Source organism: Astyanax mexicanus, chromosome 6 (genome assembly GCF_023375975.1).
Source record: "Astyanax mexicanus isolate ESR-SI-001 chromosome 6, AstMex3_surface, whole genome shotgun sequence".
NCBI classification, from domain to species: domain Eukaryota; kingdom Metazoa; phylum Chordata; class Actinopteri; order Characiformes; family Acestrorhamphidae; genus Astyanax; species Astyanax mexicanus.
This window is the reverse complement of record NC_064413.1, coordinates 40,165,506-40,188,652: the sequence shown is the minus strand read 5'-3', so window position 1 is coordinate 40,188,652 and position 23,147 is coordinate 40,165,506. Positions and strand designations below refer to the sequence as shown.

General features: G+C 37.5%; 1 protein-coding gene across 1 annotated transcript; it reads left to right on the top strand.

The window, feature by feature from the left end:
- Positions 1-16,714: 16,714 nt before the first annotated feature.
- On the top strand, positions 16,715-23,038 carry hapln2 (hyaluronan and proteoglycan link protein 2). Its single transcript, XM_007249747.4, has 6 exons — positions 16,715-16,930; positions 17,420-17,518; positions 18,337-18,696; positions 19,312-19,428; positions 20,176-20,358; positions 21,748-23,038. Exons 2-6 carry the CDS (start codon positions 17,440-17,442, stop codon positions 22,023-22,025), a joined length of 1,017 nt encoding a protein of 338 aa, XP_007249809.2. The 5' UTR covers positions 16,715-16,930; positions 17,420-17,439; the 3' UTR covers positions 22,026-23,038.
- Positions 23,039-23,147: the final 109 nt, after the last annotated feature.

Sequence of the window (23,147 nt, the reverse complement as noted above, 5' to 3'; positions counted from 1 at the left end):
TGAGGAGCACCTGTGAGGCAGTGGCAATTGCTCTAAGACTGCAAGGGAAGCTCAGCTTCCCCTAAAATGTAAAAAAATAAGTGATTAAATATATACTGTTGTGTGTACATGTCACTGATTAAATATGCGCTACAACGCGCTGAACTTAGTTCAGAATCAGCTTCTTATCACTGGTAACGCCGCGGCTTTCCTCTCACTCATTCCCACAGCTTCACAGCGCTGCTTTAAACAGTGCGGACGCTGAGCGTCCACAGACTTCAATAGCAGAACAAAGCGCGCGGGCGAAACGAGACGAGTCATTGGATAAATGCTGGGCTTTGTCCCGCCCATCGTACGCTCAGCGTCTCTGGGGGCCTCGGCCGGCCCGGACACTCATGATGATTGGATGATCTGTCTGAGGCGGAGTCCCTTTTTGATTGACAGCAAAATGAGCGAATCAGCGTCCTTTTAGTGTAAAAATTGGTGATGATTCTGTTCTGAGTTGAACCTGAGACTTGGGAACATGAGGTGTGGTTCATATCCCAAAATTTTGGTAATTCTTAACAAAATGCATTTTAAGCAGTAATAAATGTAATAAATTTGCATTTCTATTCTTTATATTTATAAATTAATTATAAAAGCTATTTATTTAGTGTTTAGAGTTTAGTCATATTACCCCCATCACTCAATATTGCTTTAGTAAAGCTCAAACATCCATATGTTTAATGTATTAAAATGAATTAAAAAGATAAAAGTTTTAATGGGGTGCCTTTGTAACTTTTTCACATGACTGTGTGGGTGTGTGCGGGGTATTTATATGTAGGTGTGTGTGTGTGTGTGTGAGATTGAGGAACTGATAAGGGACAGGTTGCAGCCTGTCAGTACTGAGAGTCAGAAATATCTTTCTCCATCTCTCCTGTCTGCTGTGCACCTTTAAATCTGCCTTTGGTTTTGGGGAATGTCAGGTATTAATACCGTCGTGACCAATAGTGTTAGATAGCATCTGATCCGTCTGGGTCTGAAATTCAAAGAAGTTAATAAATGTGCAGAGAGAGAGAGACTAAGTGAAGGAGACATGCTTTATAAACTGCACACATTAGCTTTTAGGATTTATTTCTCTGCTGACACTTCAGAACATTCTCCAAATGAAAATTCCTCCACTGGTCTGCTCACTGTGTTTTATGTATCCACACACTGACTCAAAGTTCTCAGAAGGCACGTTAGCATGTTCCATTTCGCAAGTTAGCATGCTAATTCACTAACTGTATAAGAACGTGAGACACTTCAGAACATTCTTCACATAAATGTATTCCTGCTGCTCTGTTCACTGAGTTATGTGTGTCCACACACTGACTCGACTTTCTAAGAACTCATGTTTCAATGGCTTCCTCAGCCTTGTCACCATTATTGCTTACAGTAACAACAGTGTGATGAAATTTCATGTGAGTTGTTACTTACTTGTAGATCACTAAGACTCTGAGAAAGTTTCTAAAGTTGTTAAAACCACATTTGTCCTTACATTTAAATTAACAGTGTTTTTTTATAGTATAGCAAAAATAATAGCAGTTAAGGGTTAATGCTGAAAATAGATTTTTGTTTTTGTTTGCTTTGCCAGTTTTCAAGTTAAAGGTCAATTCTGGATTCTTCTGAGCTCAGAGGAGTTGATGCTCCTACAGAACATGGTTATTGTAAGATTTTTAAGCTCTCTGACTATCTTTGTGAGGATTTAATTAGCTTATTTGACCTATGGTTTATTCACGCTTATCTTTAAGAAAGACAATATAATGCAGAATATTCTGTACTAAGTGTTTAAATTTGCAACATAAGCATGGAAAATACATGTTGACAGCAACCTTTTACCTTCCCTTTGCTTTTTACAGTAATTAGCAACTAATTAACTGCAGACGTGCATGACATTAGCGATGTGACATGGAAATAAAGTGATTGTGGACATCTGTGGACATACACCAAGTTTATTTTGAGTTTATACTGTCTTAAATTGCTTGTGGTGCTCTCAAACAATGTGTTATTTACACAATATGTATGCACCAAGAGATAGCATGGATAATGAGTCAAATATACTGTCAAATCTATGCATATTGATAAAGCATTACACACTAACCCTTATACAGTTTGAAGTTCATTTTAAACAGAAGGTTTTTACTTTCTAGGGTTTAAAAAATTCACAGAAAACTACAGAAGTGATTGTAATGCATCTTACGGGTGATTTATGCTTCTGCATTGAGATATTAATCACAGGGCTATAGATTTAATACTTGGATCAATGGGACCCCAAGCATGGCTCTTAACCCTTATTACTCCACAGGTTCTACAATGATGGCTGCCCACTGCTCCAGCCATGTGTGCTCACTAGTGTACATGTTTGTGTATTCACTGCACAGAGAGGTTGAGGGCGGAGGTCAAATACCATCTGTATGTCCAATGCAACTATAGTGAATATGCCTGTCCTCCATTCTCTAAAAATCTGCTAGGTAAAACACTTCTTTCAGTAACACTATCACCTTTCAGTCATCGGCACATTGTAGATGAACTGATAAGTGCATGTCAGTATGAAGATGCACTGATGTACTAACTTGTGACACTCACAGGGTTAAAAATGCATGCACACAGATGTAGATCTCTTGTCTTTCTTCACCTAATCAAATCTTCATCAGTTTCACTATGCGTCACTCTTGTAGAACCCTTTGCAGGGTTCTGGAGGTCAACTCATGCTTTCTTTAGTAAAAGCAATAGTTACATAAACAACCATTAAATAAATTATAGAACAATCTTGATGTTTTAATGGTTCTTTGCATTTCATCATGCAAAATGTACAGACTAATCAATTAATGTTGGACCTGTTGCATATACACAGATGAGCCAATACAACAATCAACATGGCTACACTATGTACTTGTGCTAAGATGGAATGACAATAAAAGTCTTTTGACCGGACATGAGAGAAAATTAATAGCTTCTTAATGATTTTCTATAAAATGGCAAGATCTAGATCTGCGATATAAAACATGGTAAAGGAACAGTCTGTTCTTGTAGTTGACATGCTGGATGCAGAAGGACTGGGCGGTCATTAAGCGCCAAATCATTATGGACATACATCTTCCAATCAGCAAAGGATGTGGAGTTATATCGTTCATCAGTGGTGAGTACCTGGCCAAAGAACTGTGATACCTGTCATAACTGATAACAATGCAACCTGCCACACTGCCAACCTGCCACACATGTAGTTTGGGAGTGGTTTGTGGTGAGTTTTAGGTTTTGCCCAGTCCATCAAATTCCCAAAATCCCATTGAGTCCCACTGAGCATGTGCGGGATTCACTAGAAAAACTTCAGTACTTAAACTTCCATAATATGTAATAAATAATGCATCATTTATTTGAATAATTTATAATGGATACAGAATTTTTCAAAGTGAATACTGTTCAAACCAGAGTGCATACTAAGTAATTCACAGTGGATATTGAACAAATTTCAATACTTGTATACTGCTTCATTGTAGAGCCCTAATAATTAATAGTAGATACTAAAGACTTTTAGTAGATACTAAATAATTTTGCTTAATTCATAACAAATTCTAATTCACAGTGGATACTGAGTAATTGATTGGGGATACTGAACAAATCAAAGTGGATACTAAATCATTAAAAATGGATAATAAATAATCCATAGTGGAGACTGATTAATTATTAACTGAACAAATCTTATAGGATTTTACACAAATCATAGTGCAAACTGAATTATTCATAGTGGACACTGAAAAAAAAATCATAGTGGATACTGAAAAATTCATAGTGAATATACTAATACACAGTGGGTACTGAGTAACTAGCAGAGCATACTAAGTAAGTCATAGGGTGTACTGATCAATTCCATATACATTTGAGTAGATATTAATTCACTGCAGATACATGCATAGTCAAGCATAGGAGATTCTAAATAATTCATAGTAGATAATAATTCACAGTGGATGCGAAGTAATTCATACAGGATGCTGGATAGTCGGTCTTAAAACTGAAAGGGTTCAAAAGGTCATAAGACATTGAATCTTTCTTTATATAATCCCTAGTGTAAAGTTCAGCTAGCCTCCTGATCTGCACAGGTCTCGCGTTATGTCCGGTCATGCAAAAATACCAGCCTTTCAAACATGCATGTAAAGTTTTGGTGTGAAGTGTGTGTCTGACACATTATCACTACAGTGGCTCCTGCACACTCAGATAAGATAATCAGCTAATCAGTTAGTATCTAGGAGCATGTGAGTGTTTGTGTGTGATGTGAGAGTTCGGGGGAATGCTTGCCTAGAAACCAGCTACCAGAGACGCCAGCCAAGATCACGAGAGATAAGCTCAAGACAAAACTTGTCTATTATGCAATTCACTACTACTGTCCTTGTGATTGATTGTAAAACAGTTAATATACTCTACGGGTATATACACCCTTTAAGAAGCCAATAACATTCATCAAAGATCAATAACTATGAAGAATTAATACATTACTAAAAAACGGAAAGTGTTAAAGTTCAAGAGGTTAGGTTTCTAGTTTTGTGTAGAGTTGAGCAACACACTAAAATGTCACATGTGCACCTGCATGACTACACTGTACTCGTATGACTGCATGGTGATGCAAGGGCCCTACTGATCCGCGGTTAAGAGTGCAGAGCTGGAGGCCTGAGGGAATCAGTGTGTGAAAGTATGCAACACGTGTTTGAAACTATTTCCAAACACTGGACAGAGATTTCTGCCTCACCTGCTCCTCCACAGATGCAAAGTTCATGTAGGTTGCCAGATTCATACACAGTTTTTATGGCTAAATTGGACCAGCATGGTGGCCAATCTTCATTAATTGCACATTGCACCAGTAAGAGCAGAGTGTGAAGGTTCAGTTAGCAGGGTAAGAGCACAGTTTCGCTCAAAATATTGCAATGCACACAACATTATGGGTGACATACCAAAAGAGAACAAATTGTTGGTGCAAGTATTGCTGGCGCATCTGTGACCAAGACAGCAAGTCTTTGTGATGTATCAAGAGAAACAGTATCTAGGGTAATGTAAGCATACCACCAAGAAGGATGAACCACATCCAACAGGATTAACTGTGGATGCAAGAGGAAGCTGTCTGAAAGGGATGTTTGGGTGCGAACCCAGATTATATCCAAAAAACATAAAACCACGGCTGCTCAAATCCCGACAGAATTCAATATGCACTTCAACTCTCCTCTTTCCACCAGAACTATCTGTCGGGACAATAAATTATTGTGGTCTAAAACCAGGTGTTTCAGTTTCATTGTCCAACCCCTGTATATTTAAGTTTCAATATCGAAAAATTCATGTTTTTACTATGCTAACGGTGGTGATAAATTACCCAGCTATAGGTAACCTTAATGAAGCTAAGTGATTACCTGTTCAGCAGAAACATTAGCCAGCTTGAACGCTGTCATGGCTGCAGCACACTCTTTGCCTGCTGCTGTCTATACCTGGCAACCTGGGGTGTGGAAATGGGACTGGGGGCAGATTTGAAGGCTGCAACCCACATGAATTTTCATGACGTACTGCGTAGTTCAAAAAAGAAAATACTTTCTAAAGCCCTGCCATGGTTTAAACTCGGCATACTTTCCATAGTATCTCATGATACATCCTGATTATGTTATGAGTTACTACAGAAAATATTAAATCCTTAATTGTCTATTAACTATGATTTTTTTCTTTTCTTTCTTTTGCTCTCTCCATTTTTCTTTCTCCTTAGATGCATACTGTGGGCCACTAAATTGGTTAGGTTAAGTGTTGTTGCGGGAAGGGGTGTGAGACGTTGATTGTACATTCCTTATACTAGCGATTACAATCTACCCGTAGGTGTGTGTGAAGAGAGAGAGGGAGGGAGGGAGGAAGAGTGAGAGAGAGAGAGAGAGAGAGAACTGTAGTATGCAAAAATTTCCCTCATTTTACAAAAGAGAAGTCCACTATTAGCACAGTGTGAATCAAGCCAACTTCTGTATAGATTCTCAGTGCAATACATTCAGATTTACCACTGAACATACTAATGTATTTCCATGTCCAACTATCTGTATTTTTCTGTGTACAACATTTCTACACAATAAATCAACACAGTCACTGCAAAATGTAATCTAAATGATAACTGTAAGTCAAATTGTAATCAATGTTGATTTTAATTGGTCACTAATATAGAAATTATTTGTAAACTTCAAATCAAGTAAATACAAGGTATTGCATTTTTAGTATATGTAAAAAAATACTTAGTCAAATACTTTACTATTGTAAATAAGTATTGTTTTGTATGGTAAACAAATTAAAATAAAATATCTGCAATTTTAATTAAATATATGATCCAGCGTAAAAAAAAAACTTCTTTCTACTTACCTTTTCTTCATTTCGACCTTCCTATTTTATTTTTTAAGGTGCATTTTATAGATGTGAGGTGAAGTCACTATGATCTGAGAATCACTGGTTCAAATCCTGGATCATGCTGGATCCAGCCTCTAAAAGTCTAACCAGTAAAAGCTGGTAAAATAAAATGAATTCAAATGTAGACATGTACCTTTGTACTTGACATATTTCCGTGCAATATTTGTCTATAGTGTAAGTTATTATGTGTATTGTTATTGAGCGTACTGTGCATATTATTTATACTGTAAATGTATCTAAGTCTTATTTTATAATATATTTTATTTTTTTCTTCTTCTTGTAAATATTGTTCTCTGCACATTGGTGGGAATAAAAATGTTGAGTCTTAAATCTTTAGTTCGCAGAAATCATTAGCCTTTTTTCTGTATGCACAGAAGGCTGAGGGTGCCTCAGGCAAAATGTGTTTAAACACAGATACTTCATACCTGACTTTACTTTCGTTCAACTATTTTTTACCAAGCAAGCCTGTGACAGATTACCCAAACATTTACTGAAAATTACAGCTTCCTTGAAATGCAGTTTCTCTGTACTCTTACTATTTACTCCTGCTCAGACAGTGATGTTATAGTTACTTTGAAAAAGTAATCCGATTACTGATTACTCCTTTAAAAAGTAACTTAGTTACTTTATGGATTACTTGATTTTAAAAGTAACTAAGTTACTTTACAAGTTACTTTATTAGTTACTTTCAGCAGCTGCAGACACCACCTCCCGCCGCCTTAACATAAAAATTATAACCAGTTTTGCCAATACTCCCTTTATTGGAAAATGCATTTTTAACAGCAACAAGGTCTATCTCTAGACATTTAATGTTGAACTATTTCCTGATTTTTTTTTTTTTATAAAAATAAAAGACCATTTCTCTTTAACTTAACATAAATATTTTTTTTTATAAAAAATGAAATATAGTCTTTCTTGATTTCACTTAACATAAATACTTGTTTTTATAAAAAAATATTAAATAAAGAAAGTCTTTCTTGACCTGACAGCAAGGAGTGGTTTTATAAAACAAAACCGTGTATATGGTCTAGGCCAGGGATCACATATATGCGGACTGTGGTCCAGGTCCGGACCCAGACGTTGTCCAATGCGGACCCAAACCGATAAACTACTGAGAAGGATTTAATTCTGACAGCGTTCATTTAAAGCCTCAGAACTTTTCTTGTCTTTACGGTATACGCGCTCTGCGGTGCAGTAAGCTCACAGACCAATCACGTGTGGTGTAAAATCTTACAGGGGAGACAGGGGAGAAATGTAAAGGTAATGGGGAAGGGAGCGGTGTGTGTGTGTGTGTGTGAGTGTGAGGTGGAGAGAGAGAGAGAGTAACGCACAGTGACTTGGATAAGTAACTTTAATCTGATTACTGGATTGGAAATAGTAACGCGTTAGAGTAACGCGTTACTAAGTAACGTGTTACTGACATCACTGTGCTCAGAGCAGTGGTGTATAATGCCTTTGATCAGGAGGTATCCTGAACCAGACTCAGGGATGATGAGGGACCAGACAGGTACAATCGCAGGATCTGGAACAACCAGAAACAGACCATGAAGATACGATCAGACTGACAAATAGAAACAACGGTTCCTCCAGGAATGTGTGGATCTACTGTATTTTATCAGTCAGCCTTCCATCAGAGAGTTTTCTACTGGTTATATAGAAATTTAACACTGACATGAAAGCAATAGCATAAGACAAGGCCTGCATTCTGGTGTGGATGGGGGTGGAATAATACCCTGAGACAGAATTTGAGGGGTCATTTTGCACACACACACACACACACTGTACAGCAAAAAAAAGTCAAAAGGTGTAGTCAAAGCCATTATTTATTATCTTTTTACAGATAGTATTGTTTTCTTAAATTTCTCAGCATTAGAATGGAAGGTAAAACATATTTATAATACCCACTGACAAAAATACACCATTTTGTTGGAATTTCTTAAACTTTAAAGTTTTCCCAGACAAGCAGGCCAAGGACATGTTACAACTTAGTGCAGATATATCTAGGAAACACTTTCTGCTTGTGGGTGAGCATTATCTTGCTGAAAAACACCAGTCAAAGCAAAAGCATAACTAAAGGTAGAAGCTACCATCCTGTCACATTTACTCAACAGTAGCTTCTGATAGATCTTTTATAGACCAAGTGTCTAATAATTTAAGAAAAAACTGCATGAGGCAGATTTAATAGTACTATGACTTTTCAAAAGTTAATCCAAATACATTCAATAATGTTAAGGTCTGAGACTCTTGGACTACACCAATAGTAATTTCAGTAACAGCCCATTTTTAGTTCAGCATCTTTATGGTTTCGCATCCTTATGGAGTCCCATTTTCTGCTGTATTTTTTTTGCTGAGATTCTTGATTAGGAAAAGTCGGTCCTCGCCATGGTGTGTCGTCAGTACACGACAGGGCAAATCTTTACTGGGTTTTACTAGTTTATATTAGTATTCTTTACAGAGATGTTGTTACTGTTTGTATGTGTGGTCTGAAACAATAACAAAAATACATATCTTAAGTAAGCAACACAAACCTCTAAACAATTTCAATATAGAAAATAAACTTACTTTTTGTAACAAACTTACACAAAAAAGAGGAAAGTTAAACAAAGGGTCTGTACACTCCTTCCAGCAGCAGAGCACTAAAGCAATTAGCTGTTCAAGCTTCTCTTCATCCTTTTTAATCACTCCAGTGATCCCATTGGCTGAGTTCTCACTGATTGCTAGTTATTAGTCAGGGATGCATTCTCTTAAAGGGACCTTGCACCATTCTTCTCTCTTGTAGAGTATTGTTTACTCGTGTTTAAATTGTAATGTGGGAAGCTACTGCTTTTTCCTTAAATTATTTTAATATAATCTCCTGAAATATATTGTGAACAAAAATAGCACTTTGTCTATTTTCCTGAAAAGAATGTGAATGGAAAGTTTCACAGAACGGAGGACGGTGAATAAGGTGAAAAGGGGAGATTATCAGATACTGTAGTCCCCCGAAGTGATATGAATGAAATTCTTAGAAAAGCACAGACTTATTTTAAGCCTCAAAGTTTCTTTCAAAGGCAGTTACTACAGTGTAAACATGTGAAACAACCCTGCAAGAAGAGTTCTGTGGAATGAGATGCTAATCAGCCTCTCCTCTTGTAGGACCCTCTCCTCTGGCTTGTAAAAACATGTTAAGTGTTACTTGAGAAGGGACAATATAGAAAGGTAAACTACGCCCTAGCATTCTTTGTCACATCAACACGACACGGCCCCACATGGATGGATGGATCTGCTGCAGGTAGAGTCTGACATGCCTGATAACAGCTTAAAAAAAACAAGCTCTTTCACACGAAAGCAGTTCAGAACAGTGGCCTGAAATATTTTCCTTAAAATGCTTGACATCTGTTTCTATACAGGTGTAAAGTAAATAAAAGCTCATATGTGCAGCATGGAATTTGTTTTATATACACTGTGGGTCAGTTTCTCAGACAGTGGATAAGCCTAGTTTTCTCCATTCAGAAATCTCCATTTAAAATGCTGCATAGTCCAAGACTAGACTTTAACCCTAAGCCTGTATCTAAGTGTACAATTTAGTATTTCTTTCTAATAACTGCATTACTGTCAAAATAACATCAGTTTCATAGGCCCCAAGATGGCTGGGGACACTTACCCTATATGGCCAGTGGTTTTCTTAGTTCCACTCTTTCATATAGGTCAGATTTGTGGAGTGCACCTGAGCTGTGGATTTCTGCAGCTCCTCCAGAGTGACCATAGACCTCCTGGCTGCTTCTCTGATCAGTGCTCTCCTTGCTCGATCTGTCAGTTCAAGTGTACAGCCATATCTTGACAGGTTGCAGTTGTGGAATACTTCTTTTTCCATTTCTGGATGATGGATTGAACAGTGCTCATTTGGATGCTTTAAGCTTGGGATATGTTTGTATAACCTAGCCCTGCTTTAAACCTCTCCACAATTGTATTGCTGATCTGTCTGGTAAGTTCTTTAATCTTCATGATGCTATTCGTTCACTAGTGTTCTTAGGCCTTTACAGAACAGGTGTATTTATACTGAGACTAAATCACACATAGCTGGACTCTATTAACTAATTAAGTGACTTCTAAAAGCAATTGATTGCACTGGATTTTATTTAGGAGTTTCAGAGTAAAAATGGCAGATCTTTATTTGATTCGAATTTTGAAAAACATTTATCATTTTCAATCCACTTCATAGTTATTTTTTGTATTGGTCTATGATGTAAAATCTCAATAAAATACATTTAAGTTTGTGGTCGTAATGTAAAAATGCACAAATGCTAAATGGTTATAAAGCCACGAGTATGAGTATTAAAATTAATCTCATTTAAAACTGACTAACTGTTCCTGCTGATCAGGATTCTGCTGGGCAGGATTTTGTATTATCACCACCCCACTTAATACTTCTCTAGTCCATGACTGGGATTATATATAGTGCAAATAATGTATATTTATCTGCTCCAGAGAGTTCTTTTCTAGTGCAAATCCTTCTGTACAGGGACTAGTCAAGCTGTGTCTGTGCATTTTCACATATGTCATATTAAATGACAAGTTTGTATGGTTACAGGTTTAAAAAATGAACAGAAGTACTGAGGCCCTTCATTTAAATGACTTCAGCACACCTGCACCCGCAGGATATCAGCAGGTTCTCACGCTGCTTTGGTCTGAGCTTGTTCCACTTTTCTGCCAGTCTCTTCCACAGTTCAGTACATGTAGTGGATTTCTTGGTAGTCAATGATCCTCCAGAGATTTTTGATAGAGTTTAGATTTGTTGTACCTGTTTGGCAGAGTGACAAAGAGAACTGTTTTGCATGCTGATTGGACAATGTTCACAGGAAATGAACTGCTTGCTGTTAAAGGCACACACTTTGGGTTCTCGCTTTTCATAATTTGTCACCAAACCTAACATTTCCTGCCTGTTACAAAAAAAAAAAAAAAACCACTATGCTGCCACTATGATCAGGAGATCACCGGTTCAAATTCTGTTCATGTAGCTTGCCAGTGTAAAACGGAGCCCTGAGAGAGTGCTATTGGCCTTGCTCTCTCTGGGTGGGTAGATGCCACTTTCTCCCCACATCACTCCAAAGGGTGATGTCGCTCAGCACAAGACATCTGTAAGCTGATGTATCTGAATTGAGTTGCTGCGCTTTCCTCCAAGCGCACTGTGATGCTACTCAGCAATGCTGCATCAGCAGCAGTTCGAAAAGAGGCGGTGGCTGACTTCACATGTATCGGAGGAGGCATATGTGCTAGTCTTTACCCTCCTGGTGTTGGGGTATCACCAGTAATAGGGGGAGATCTAATGAGTGGGTTGGGTAATTGTCCTTGTAAAGTGAAAAAGTGGGGAGAAAATGGGGGGAAAAATTATAAATATAAATAAAAAAAATACAAAACTAAAAACAATTTAATTTTCATTTTACGTGGAAAGTAATTGATTGGTCACTCTAAGCCCTAGCAGTAGGATTTGGATTTAAAACAGAAGAGACAACAGGTATCAACTTGAACCGAGTTATGCATGACAGTTACCCTTTAGGCCACTCTCATTTTCTTACAAATGTTTCTGTCAGAAGCAGAACTGAAAAACCCTACTATGACCCTGCAGCAGGGGGTAACTCTAGGCTGTTTCACTGGGGGTTTTGGGGCTACAGCACAAAAATCTATCTTTAATACAAGGACTCAGTACACTGAGGTGATCAATAACCTTCGCGCTACCAATGATAAAATGTCAATTATAAGTCTTATGAGGTTCTAGCTCCAAAAAAACAAATAACAGATGAAGAAATATATTTAAATACACCATAGAACTCACAAATAAAAAATGAACACATGTTCTTTTTATGGTGAAAAAGCATGAAACAAATGATTTTATTTACTGCTTTGCTTTTATTAGTTGGTTGATGGCCACATTGCATAGCCTAGCCCAACCTAGACTAGTCTAGCATATATTTTAATAGTTTAAAAAGAGCAGTAAAATGATTTCAGATTAATTTCTGATTACTTTAATCTTACCAAATATTGCTCCTACCAGATATCTCCTACCTGAGTCCTTTCAATGTCCAACTTGCATTGTACACTAGCTGAAGTTTGCTAGCTGAAGTCACTGCAGTAGAGTCTAGACAAATTACAGTGTTGCTTGAAAGTTTGTGAACCCCTTAGAATTGTCTATCTTCATAAATATAAATATGACCTAAAATATAATTAGATTTTCACACGTCTTAAAAACAAATGAGACAAAATCATATTTGGTCATTTATTTATTGAGGAAAATTATCCAATATGACTGTCAAAAGTATGTGATATGTAACAACTGCAGATATATCCGGTAACTGTTGATCAGTCCTGTACACCAGCGTGGAGGAATTTTAGCCCATTCCTCCATACAGAACAGCTTCAACTCTTGGATGTTGGTCTTGGCTTTCCTCACATCAACTGCTCGCTTCAGGTCCTTCCACAACATTTTGATTGGATTAAGGTAATGACTTTGACACGGCCATTGTCCATTGCAAAACAGTAGCTTTATTATTTATTTAACCATTCTTTGATAGAATAACTTGTGTGCTTAGGGTCATTGTCTTGCTGTATGACCCACCTTATCTTGAGATTTAGGATAAGTTTCTTTTGCTGCAATTTAGAGTTTTGCTTTCTTCAAACATATCTCTTTTCATTTAAACCAAAAAGTTTTATATTGATGGTGAACTCAAACATTGACTCAAACATTGAGAGATGCCTTCAGTTGCTTTGAAGTTACTATGGGGCCCTTTAAGACCTAGCAAACAATTACATGCCCCTTGGAGTGTTCTTTGTTGGCCAACCACACCAGGGGAGGGTAACATTTGGGGATTGGTCGAGTCCAAACTCTTTAGGGATCGTTTTGCAGCCTTAACAAAATAACAAAAGCTATGTACAATGTGGGTTTTGGATTTAGTCCCTTTTAGAGTCATGTTTTACACCTCTGTGGATTTTGCTATTAAAAGAGGACACACTAGTGTTTAAGGTACAGAATATGCCATTTTCATGTATCAAACTATTAATAATACACAATGCCATTGTACATTTCAGTATATGGTACTAATATTGTTCCCATCTTATTTATTATTTATTCACATTTTACAATCATGCCCACATCCACTAGGGGGAGATATCCTCCAGGTAAATAATTGGGAAAGCAAAAGTGCCAGTTAGGGCCAATACAATGTAGATTTTTGGGGGGAATGTCATATTTATTTCTATCACATTCAGACGCATTCACATTTAAAGCAGCCTCGAGTTTTGAAGTGGTTTAGTCAAGTGCTGACAGGCATTTCATGCGAAGCCGCCAGCAACAGATACAGGCAGCACCCACATGATCTCAAGCTTCAGTGAAACATACACATCACTTCTGTTTTACCAAGCCACCAGACAGGTTCCACACACACACTGATATCAAATTCAAAGCACGCTCTTTCCTTCTACAACCAGTGACACATGAAGAAAAAGTAAAATATCTGTTTCTGAGGAACCTTCACAAATCAGGTTGCATAACATTTTGACAAATGTCAGCTTCAGCCTATAGCACCTGCAAATCTCTGCTATCTGCAAGAACCTCTGCTACTACACTCATACTATGTACATTTAAAAAACAATGTCTCTGTATTGTGTTATAGGTCTATACCAATGTGTTTTTATTACACATCATTGAGCTGACATTTTTATCCTGTGACAGTTAAGGTATAGGTTAACCCATTACTGCCCATATCTTACACTGTAAAAAACAGAGGTACGATATAAGTACTTTTTTGTACTCAAAGGTACAATAATTGTATTTACAGGGTCAGATTTGTTCCCTCTGAAGTAAAAGTCTTTCCTAACAGCAAAAAGTATAGATTTGTACCATTTAACCAACCAAAAGGTACATTTAGTATTCTATATCACTGAACTGATAAACAATATATATTTTAATTGCATATTTTTTATTTGAAAGCCAGACAAATTTGGACTATCAAGTTCTTGATATTCAGTTGATGATAATGTTTATAATCTTTATAATCTTTACTGGCACAAAAACATGGCTAAAAAAAGGACTTTCACTGAGGTACAGCCCCAGCGACAAGCTTTGTACTCTTTTAGGTACAAATCTGTACTTATTTTTCTTAGTGTGTAGAGTTTGAGGTCGGGTAAAAAAAAATCAAAAGTAATCAAACTAAATATTAACAAATTAAGGTACTTGCATTAAAATTAAATGTATTGTTTTGGTGACGTTACATTAATGATTTTAACAAAACAGCAGACAATTGTCCAAATAAAACATAATTTGGACAGGTTGAAAATTGTGATTAAAAATTGTTCAGTGTTCTGTGATGTTTTTTTTATAATTGCAGACAATATGAACCTAAAATTATGTTTCTGCTGAACTTTATTTCATTTATTAATAATGGGAGAGAGCTGAGTATAGAGGAGGGTCTTAGAAGCTCACGGGGAAGCTCCTAGCAGGATCTGTGGCCCCCCATCTTAGTTTGGGGATATTATGTGTGTTTATGGAGTTTGTGAGTGTTGTGTGTGTGTTTGTTCAGATCAATGGGATTTGGTCATGGTGGTTTAACTGGTGGAGCATTATTCATCCTCTTGGTGTTGGGTTAGAGGAAGGATAAGGGTTTCCACCAGTAAGCCGTCATTTTGTGAGTTTTTTTACGCTTTCTTTCCTTCTAAATAAATGTTATTTAGTAAGACTACAGCCTGGTTTCGTAATTTCACCACAATGATGCTGCAATATATGTCTATTGTAACTGCATGCATGTTGATAAATTAAATAATGTTGTGCAGGCTATGAAATATCTTTCATTCTAACTGTCATCAATAAAAGAAAAGTCAAGATAAAGTAAATATAAGAAAAAAAATCTTAATTTATGTTTTTTATACTAGCCCAACTTTTCTGATTTAGGGTTGTAATCAACAATAAAAATAATAGACACTATTAGTGGGGGTAGGGGAAGAAAGAGAGGGAGAGTTGTTACCTAAGCACGCCAGTATGAATACTAATTGCTGAGGAGCAGAAAGAGTCCCATTGATTAATCAGCACAATAAAGAAGGGAGCCAGAGGAAGCTCCAGAATCCTATTATCTCACTTTTTTCCTCGCTCAGCCTCTTTTTCCTCTTCCCTCATTTGTGTGTTTGCTGTTGTCTTTAAGCTGTGAAGAGGAGGCTGATGACAAAGTGATTATTGTGCTCCGGGTCACGCAAAGAAAAACAGAAGGCCCACTCTGCTTCCTGTGTCTGGTCCAGTTACATTAGGGACGTCAAAATGTGTACACAGTCTGAGCTATAAAAGAAATTAATTTGTAGTTTATGGTGCATAGTTATTATTCTGTACAGTGCTTGCTTTCTATTATAATTTGGTTTGGGACATTTTATAAGCATACACATATTTAATATATATAAAAATAAAAATAATTTAAATATTTACTTTAGAATTTAATCTAACACTGGTGATGTGATGCACTGCATTGCCAAATAAATATGATCTGAAGTCAGTGGCCATTATATTATCACTCAAAAACATTGTACCCTCATTTTTGTTTTATACTTTAAAGAAAGCATTTTGTATTTTTGTCCATATTGTATCAATAACATCCTCAGAAATGACTTGGATTTTAATATTTTCCCTTGAGATCCAGGAAATGTTAAAAAAAAATCATGGTACATTGCACACAAAAATACAACAATGCGTCATTAATTAAAAGCTATTGGTCAGTTTTACTACTTTAGCTACATCCTTATTCTACACAGCCTTACACAAATTATTATTTAACAACTTCAACAACAATAGGTAAATACAATTTGACTGAATTAGAATTAGAGCATATAAGTTATAGCAGTGTAGAATACTTTTCAAGGGGTTATTAAAAAATAGCAGTGTTTCTGGCAGGAGTCCAATAAACCACTGTCTAATGATTTTGTAATACAGTGGCACCTGGCACACCCTGGCCTACTGGCTGCACTCCATGTCTGGAGGTCCTTTCTTCTCTAAAGATGTGAAGTCACTTCATTCATTTAATACTTTTACAAAAAGAGGACTAGTCTAGTTTAACAACACATATAAATGCAATAACCACATACATGAATATAAATGATATTAACAACAGCTTAAACACGTTTTAATCAACCAATGTGTTCAGATTGAACGGGCTATTGCCTGTTAGCCCGCACTCTGGTGCTCATATTGAGCTAAAACTGAGAGGCGAGAGGAGAGACAATGGGAGTCTGTCTGAATCACATTAACATCTGGAACAGAGGGGGGGACAAACTGTTTACTCTGTCCGGAGCTACAGACCTCAGGCAGCTAAGGAGAGGGAGGGAGAGAAAGAAAGAGGGACAAAGAGACAGGGAGAGAAAGGACCTAAATGATGAGTATGATGGAACGTGACTTTTGAAGATCAAGTGGATGAACAGACAACCTGCCATGCTTTTCCATCACAGCCTGGATCTTATTGATTTACATCTCTGAAGGAAAAAAGCCAGAAGCAGGAGGCCATAAAAGGTTGGACACCAGTTTCTGAATAAATCATACTGTATTTGGTTATTGTTATTCTGTTACTATTGTTTGCTTAATTGGTATACCGGTGCTGATGCTGCATTTTTGCAAACAAAGCTAAGATACAGTTTCAAGTCAGGAGAGCCTATAGGTCCGGTCTACAGCCCTGCCCAGTTTACTGTTTTCCCTGCTTGGATGCACTTGATACAGCTTACTCAAAAACCCAAGCTTTTCTTGACAAATGGGAGCTGGAAAAAACAATAAATTATTTCTGAGGAACTGGACTTTGTCTCCTCAATATTATGTTACATGCTTACTGCAAGCCAAGTGAAATATATTGTGCATATAAAAGTATTTGTGTACTTCACAGATGGTATTTTGAACATGCATTGCACGTTATATATTTATATTATATGTATATTAATATATAGCAAATATTGGACTGAACAAAAACATTAGAACTGTAACATATTAATATTAACTGTTATTTTTCAGCCAGGGAGAGCTGCTCAAATATGAACTGCGCTACTTTTATCATGGTTGCTGCAAGTTTACTCTCATGGGCTGATTCCTTTTATCATCACAGCAGTAAAGGTAAGGCTCAGTGCCGGTGTGTTCCAGATATTGCTTTAATTTCCCAAAAGTGAGTTTCACAGTTCTCACATTTCTGCAAATATATTTTATTATATATATTTTAATGCGACAACACAATGAAAATTTCGCTTAGAGTAGTCAGTGTACAGCTTGAATACGAGTACAGTATGTGATAGTATTTACTTTCCTCCGAAAATAGCTTAACACACAGCTGCAAACACACGGGAGTACACCTCACAGTGAACATATCCAAATTGTGTCCAATTGTGTTGTTGTCCCTTGTCTATATTTAAACATGGTGGTGGTTGCAGCAGCATCATGGTCTGGGGCGGCATGAGTGAATTCCAACATCATGTACTGTGACGTACTGAATCAAGCTTTGCAAACTTGCTGCATAGCAGTTTTTCAACACTAAAACGGTGGTGACAACTGCCGTTAGGACACTGAAGGTAATTGTGAGCGACTGGCCAAGTATGTCTCCATACCTAAACACAATTGAGCACCTGTGGGGCATCCTCACACGGAAGATGAAGGAGCTTAAGGTTTCTAACATCTACCAGATCTGTGATGTAGTCATCATGGAGAAGTGGAAGAGGATTTCTGTAGCAAATTGTGAAGGTCTTGTGAAGTCCATGCACAAGAGGCTTAAAGCAATGTTGGTCACACAAAATAAAACATTTTTACAAGTTCTTTCTGAGATCTCACAATTACTGTAGTGTTATCCTTGCCTACGTAGATTACCTTTGGACATAGTGTAACTTTTAGATGTGTCAGAATAATTAATGCATTTTGTATTTCAAAATCTTTCTTAAAACCAGGTAAAGAGAAGGAGCTCCAATATCTCGTGGAGCCACCAGTGTATCCTGCAGTAATGGCCCGGCGAGGAGAGAACATCACCCTGCCGTGTGTCATGCAGACCAAGCCTTCTCACTACAGAGTGAAATGGACTAAACTCGACCCTCTTCGACAAGGAGTACAAAATATTATCCTCATCTCAAACGGCCATGCTGATAAACACTACGGGGTCCTGGGGCCCAGAGCGAGTCTTCGCCGTGCACATGCTCTGGATCTCTCACTGCTCCTCTTTGGTCTAGAGCTGGAGGATGATGGCCAGTATCGCTGCGAGCTCATCAATGGCATCGATGATGAAAATGTGGATATTACTCTTGGGATTGAAGGTAGAGTCATGTTTCTGTTTCTCAGTGGCAGTTTTAGAACCCGATTTTATGTAAGCTATGTTCCAAAGCCTAGGCTGCAGACAAAGCTTGAGAAGGTCCTAAATAGGTCTGTCTTATAAGGAACCTTATGAAGACTCCTCCTGTGGAATATGCAAATGTGAAATGGTCTGAAGAGGCTGACGAGGCAATCTGCCTCTTGCAATTGTAGCACGACACCTGTGCACTTTATAGAAATATATTATAATAACTACAGTGGCTACCATTTAGTATAATAGTAAAATTTAAACATTTTTTTTTAAATCTACTTGGCTCTGGAGGCTTTGTTTTCCACCTTTTTTGACGTATCTGGTGAGAAATACAGCCCACCTCACCTGCAGTCTAGGTTATAAGACTCTACAGTTCATTACCCTAATGTGGGAATTTCTTTGCCCTGACGGTTGCGGGGGCTTCCTGTTTGAAGATTACCCCACCCGATCTAAAACTGGACATTTGAGACATCATACTGTATGATGTTTGATGAAGTATGTAGTACAGAGATAAAATGTTACATTTGAGAATAATGAAATTTGAGTGATAGCATCAGGAATAATTAACAGTTATCTGCTTATGTTTCAGGGGTTGTGTTTCCTTATCAGAGCAGCCGAGGTCGATACAAACTCAACTACAATGATGCTAAAGAAGCCTGTGAAAAGCAGGATGGCACACTGGCAACATACATGCAGCTCTACAAAGGTGAGTAATACGATTTACCTGAGAATTGCTAATATTTTCTATTCACCCGGGATCAGACCAAAGCATATATATATATATATATATATATATATATATATATATATATATATATATATATATATATATATATATATATACAGGGATATGAATACCATGATGGCCTGGCTCAAACAAAGGAGAGGTAGAACCATCAAATAAAATAACAAACTTCAAAAGCCGTTTAGGAGAAACTTTAAAACAGGTCTTTGTCTCTCATCATAAGAACAGTCTTCTCTTTTCTCTCTTTCGAGAACTCTCTTTTTATTGCATTCTTTGGAGATCACTCTTTAGAGATCTCTCTTTTTTGTGATCTCTCTTTCTTTTCTTCTTTTAGCTTTCATTTCTTTTTATGTCCTGCTCTTTTCTCAGCATACTTTATTGTCACACCTAAACAAAGGTCTGAAAAGGGCTTGCTGTTTGCCAAGGCCTTAAATACAAGTGACAACAGGTGCACCTGGTTTAGAATGATTGCCCCTTGGAATTCTGGGATTTGGAGTCTTTCTGAATAACAGTGATTTTTTGTTTTCACCCTCTGCTGGCTGCACAGGCCAACCCCCAACAAAATCAGCTTTTCCAAGTATTTTCTTAAGCTTCTAGAGCATATAGCTGATTATATTTTATTTTTCTATAACTTATGTAATAGCAGTTTTCCAAATGTATTAATATTAAATTTATCATCACTTTACTATTTATTTATTTCCTGTGTAGCCTGGACAGAAGGTCTGGACTGGTGTAATGCCGGGTGGCTGAATGATGGCACAGTCCATTACCCGATAATTCACCCGCGGCCAGCCTGCGGAGGAGAACTTCTCGCAGGGATCCGAAGCTACGGACCTCAGCACAGGACAAAGGAGCACTTTGATGCCTTCTGTTTTACCTCTACCACTGAAGGTGAGCAGATTAAATATGCATTGTAAAGAGGCTGGAGATGGTTTGGGAAAGTGGGCAGTCTTGAGGAACACCGGCAAGAAGGACAGTGGGCTCAGTTATGAACTGAAGAGGAGAAACACAATCCGGTGTTGTTTAGGTACACAAGAGAGATTGTGTTATTGAGAGGAACTGTTTTTTTGGTGACATTTGAACTCCTACCATGTCCATTCGATACTGGCAGCTTAAAATGTCATCTTGATGATGTGATGGAAGCAACTGAATTACAGAGAACAGTATTGTTCATATTTTCTGTTCACCCTTCAAAGTGATTATTATGTTTAAAACCAAACATATACACTGACATGCCTGCCAAAAGTCATGGGATAGGAACAAGAATTGTGTCCCATGACTTGTCATGTCCCATGAAAGCTAAAGAACACTCCAGTGACCTGCAGGATGTATATGTGGCTGTTCTCACTCTGATTCTAGCCAGCCAGATGCCACTGGTCACAATCAACGCCATCCACTGTGCTGTCCACTGTGGGTGGGAATTCCTTTTATGAGGTAGTCCCAGTACACATGTAACACTGTGGCTTAAGAAATGTTAAAAACACATACACAAAGTCAGAAACAGAACATCCCACTATCAAGCCTCACTCAAACTGATCATTCACATCTCCTTGCAATGAGCACGCTGGTCAGTGTTTACCCTCACTCACAAGATGTGAGCTTTATTTCTTAAGCTGTCCCCTAAGGTGACTCTTAATGATTAATTTACATACTGCTATCCCATGACTTTTGGAATTTTAGTGTTTAACAAAGCATGACTTTTCATATACTGTGGATGGCCAAAAATATGTGGATACCCAAACATCACATATGTAGCATTTATGATTTCCCTTCACTGGAGCTAATAAGGAACCCAGCCTAAAGTTAAAATGACCAACCTACACTATTATTTCTCCTCCTGCTGTTTTTTGAGCATATCTGCATTCAGGCAGGTAGCATTCTCCTGGCATCCAGCTGGAGATACATCTGTCAGGATGAGTTCCAGATGGTGAAGCTTGATTCATCATTCCAGAGAATGCTGTCTGGGCCCAGTGGCAGTGCAAGTGATACACCAGCTTGTACAATCTTCTTTCTACAAGAAATATGTGTGCTTAGCTGTCATTGGTTACTGATGAGCCAACTGTTTGCTAAATAATGATTGACATAGTTTACAACCAATCATAGCCATCTGTAACTTTAACGTGAAGGAATATCTCCTCACAACAAGCTGGTGCTTATATATATATGGCAGCAGTAACCAAGAGAAGCAGCCATTACCCATCACAGTGTTGCAAATATTCAACTGCTATTTTATGCAAATGAGTGTATAACAATAGTCGTTTATCTCTGACTGTCACACAGGTTCAGTATTCTACGTTCCAGGAGTGCTGAATTTCTCAGAAGCTCTACATGCGTGTAAGAAAGAAGGAGCGACGCTGGCTCGTGTTGGACAGCTCTACTCATCCTGGAAGTTCTTAAAAATGGACCAGTGTGATGGAGGCTGGCTGCAGGACGGCAGTGTGCGCTTCCCAATCACCAACCCAAGAAAACGCTGCGGAGGAATTTCAGAGGCAGGGGTCCACAGCTTTGGCTTCCCCAAACAGAGTGTGCGCATTTATGGGGCTTACTGCTACAGGTAAACTAACGGCATTAACGGTACTGTAAAAAGCAACATGCTGCACTGCAACAGTTCCAAGACATACTGGAAAAGCTGAAATTTGAATGATTTTTCAGCATTATCCGCTGTGCTCACAGCAATAAAGATGGTATTGGTTATTACAAGAGCTGGGCTGAAAAGTTTGGTGCAGATACAACTATTATTTTTGTTTAATTTGTTAAAAAAAAATCTTTGGAGCAATACAAAGATTCCAAAATGGTTTCATTTTTGGGTAATGTATAAGTGTTATGTTTTCGGTTTTCCCATTCTTTATTTAAGTATTTAGTTCTTTCTCAGTTTGTAATTTTCTATTTTTTTGATTCATATTGATTCTAGTTCGTCCTACAATTTGTACATAAATAATGTGTCTTCTTTTGTCTTCTGTATCAATAATGCATAAAACAAAATGTGAATGTGTGTTACACACAGATAAGAGTCTAATTATTTTTATTAATGTGCGCTCTCTAAACTCACACCCCTGGGGCAGTTAGCCAGGTTTGATACCTGGGTCCACTAAGCTGCTGGGGATGGGCTCTTAATGTTCTGTACCGAGGGGTGGCATAGCAAGGCTGACCCTGTGCTCTAACCCCAGCTTTCTAAGCTGGAATATGTGAAAACGATTAAATAATTCCATAGTACTGTAAATATATAATAATAAAAAGCACTTAAGATTTTGCTTGTAACTGCTTACCAAACCTTTTGATTTCTATTTGGATACTTGGATACTATAATATACATCTGTTAGATGTGTTGCTATGAGTTATTTAAAATGTTCATGAAATGCCATTGGATTTACTTTAGAACAAAAAAAGAACAAAATAATTTCTCATTGATATTGTTAGTAAAACAGCTGTTTTATTTATTTATGATGAAACCCCAAGAACAAACACTGCATTTAATGGCACCATATACCAGATGGCACCTTATGGCTTGATCATTGTCTGACATTATAATAAAACATTGCAAGATGAATAAAATAACCCATGAGCGTGTAAATCGTTGTGGTCTTCGTGTGGTACCCTATAGGCTATTGCTTCGGAATATCTGAAAAATTAATACCCAAAAAGTGTGTGGGGGGAAAAAATAAATCACAAAATAAATTATC

Excerpts from the sequence above, each read along its gene's own strand:
- hapln2 (XM_007249747.4), top strand. The coding sequence starts at position 17,440 with ATGAACTGCGCTACTTTTATCATGGTTGCTGCAAGTTTACTCTCATGG. Across the intron at positions 17,519-18,336 it reads TTATCATCACAGCAGTAAAG|GTAAAGAGAAGGAGCTCCAA; the intron begins GTAAGGCTCAGT and ends TCTTAAAACCAG. Across the intron at positions 19,429-20,175 it reads ATACATGCAGCTCTACAAAG|CCTGGACAGAAGGTCTGGAC; the intron begins GTGAGTAATACG and ends TTTCCTGTGTAG.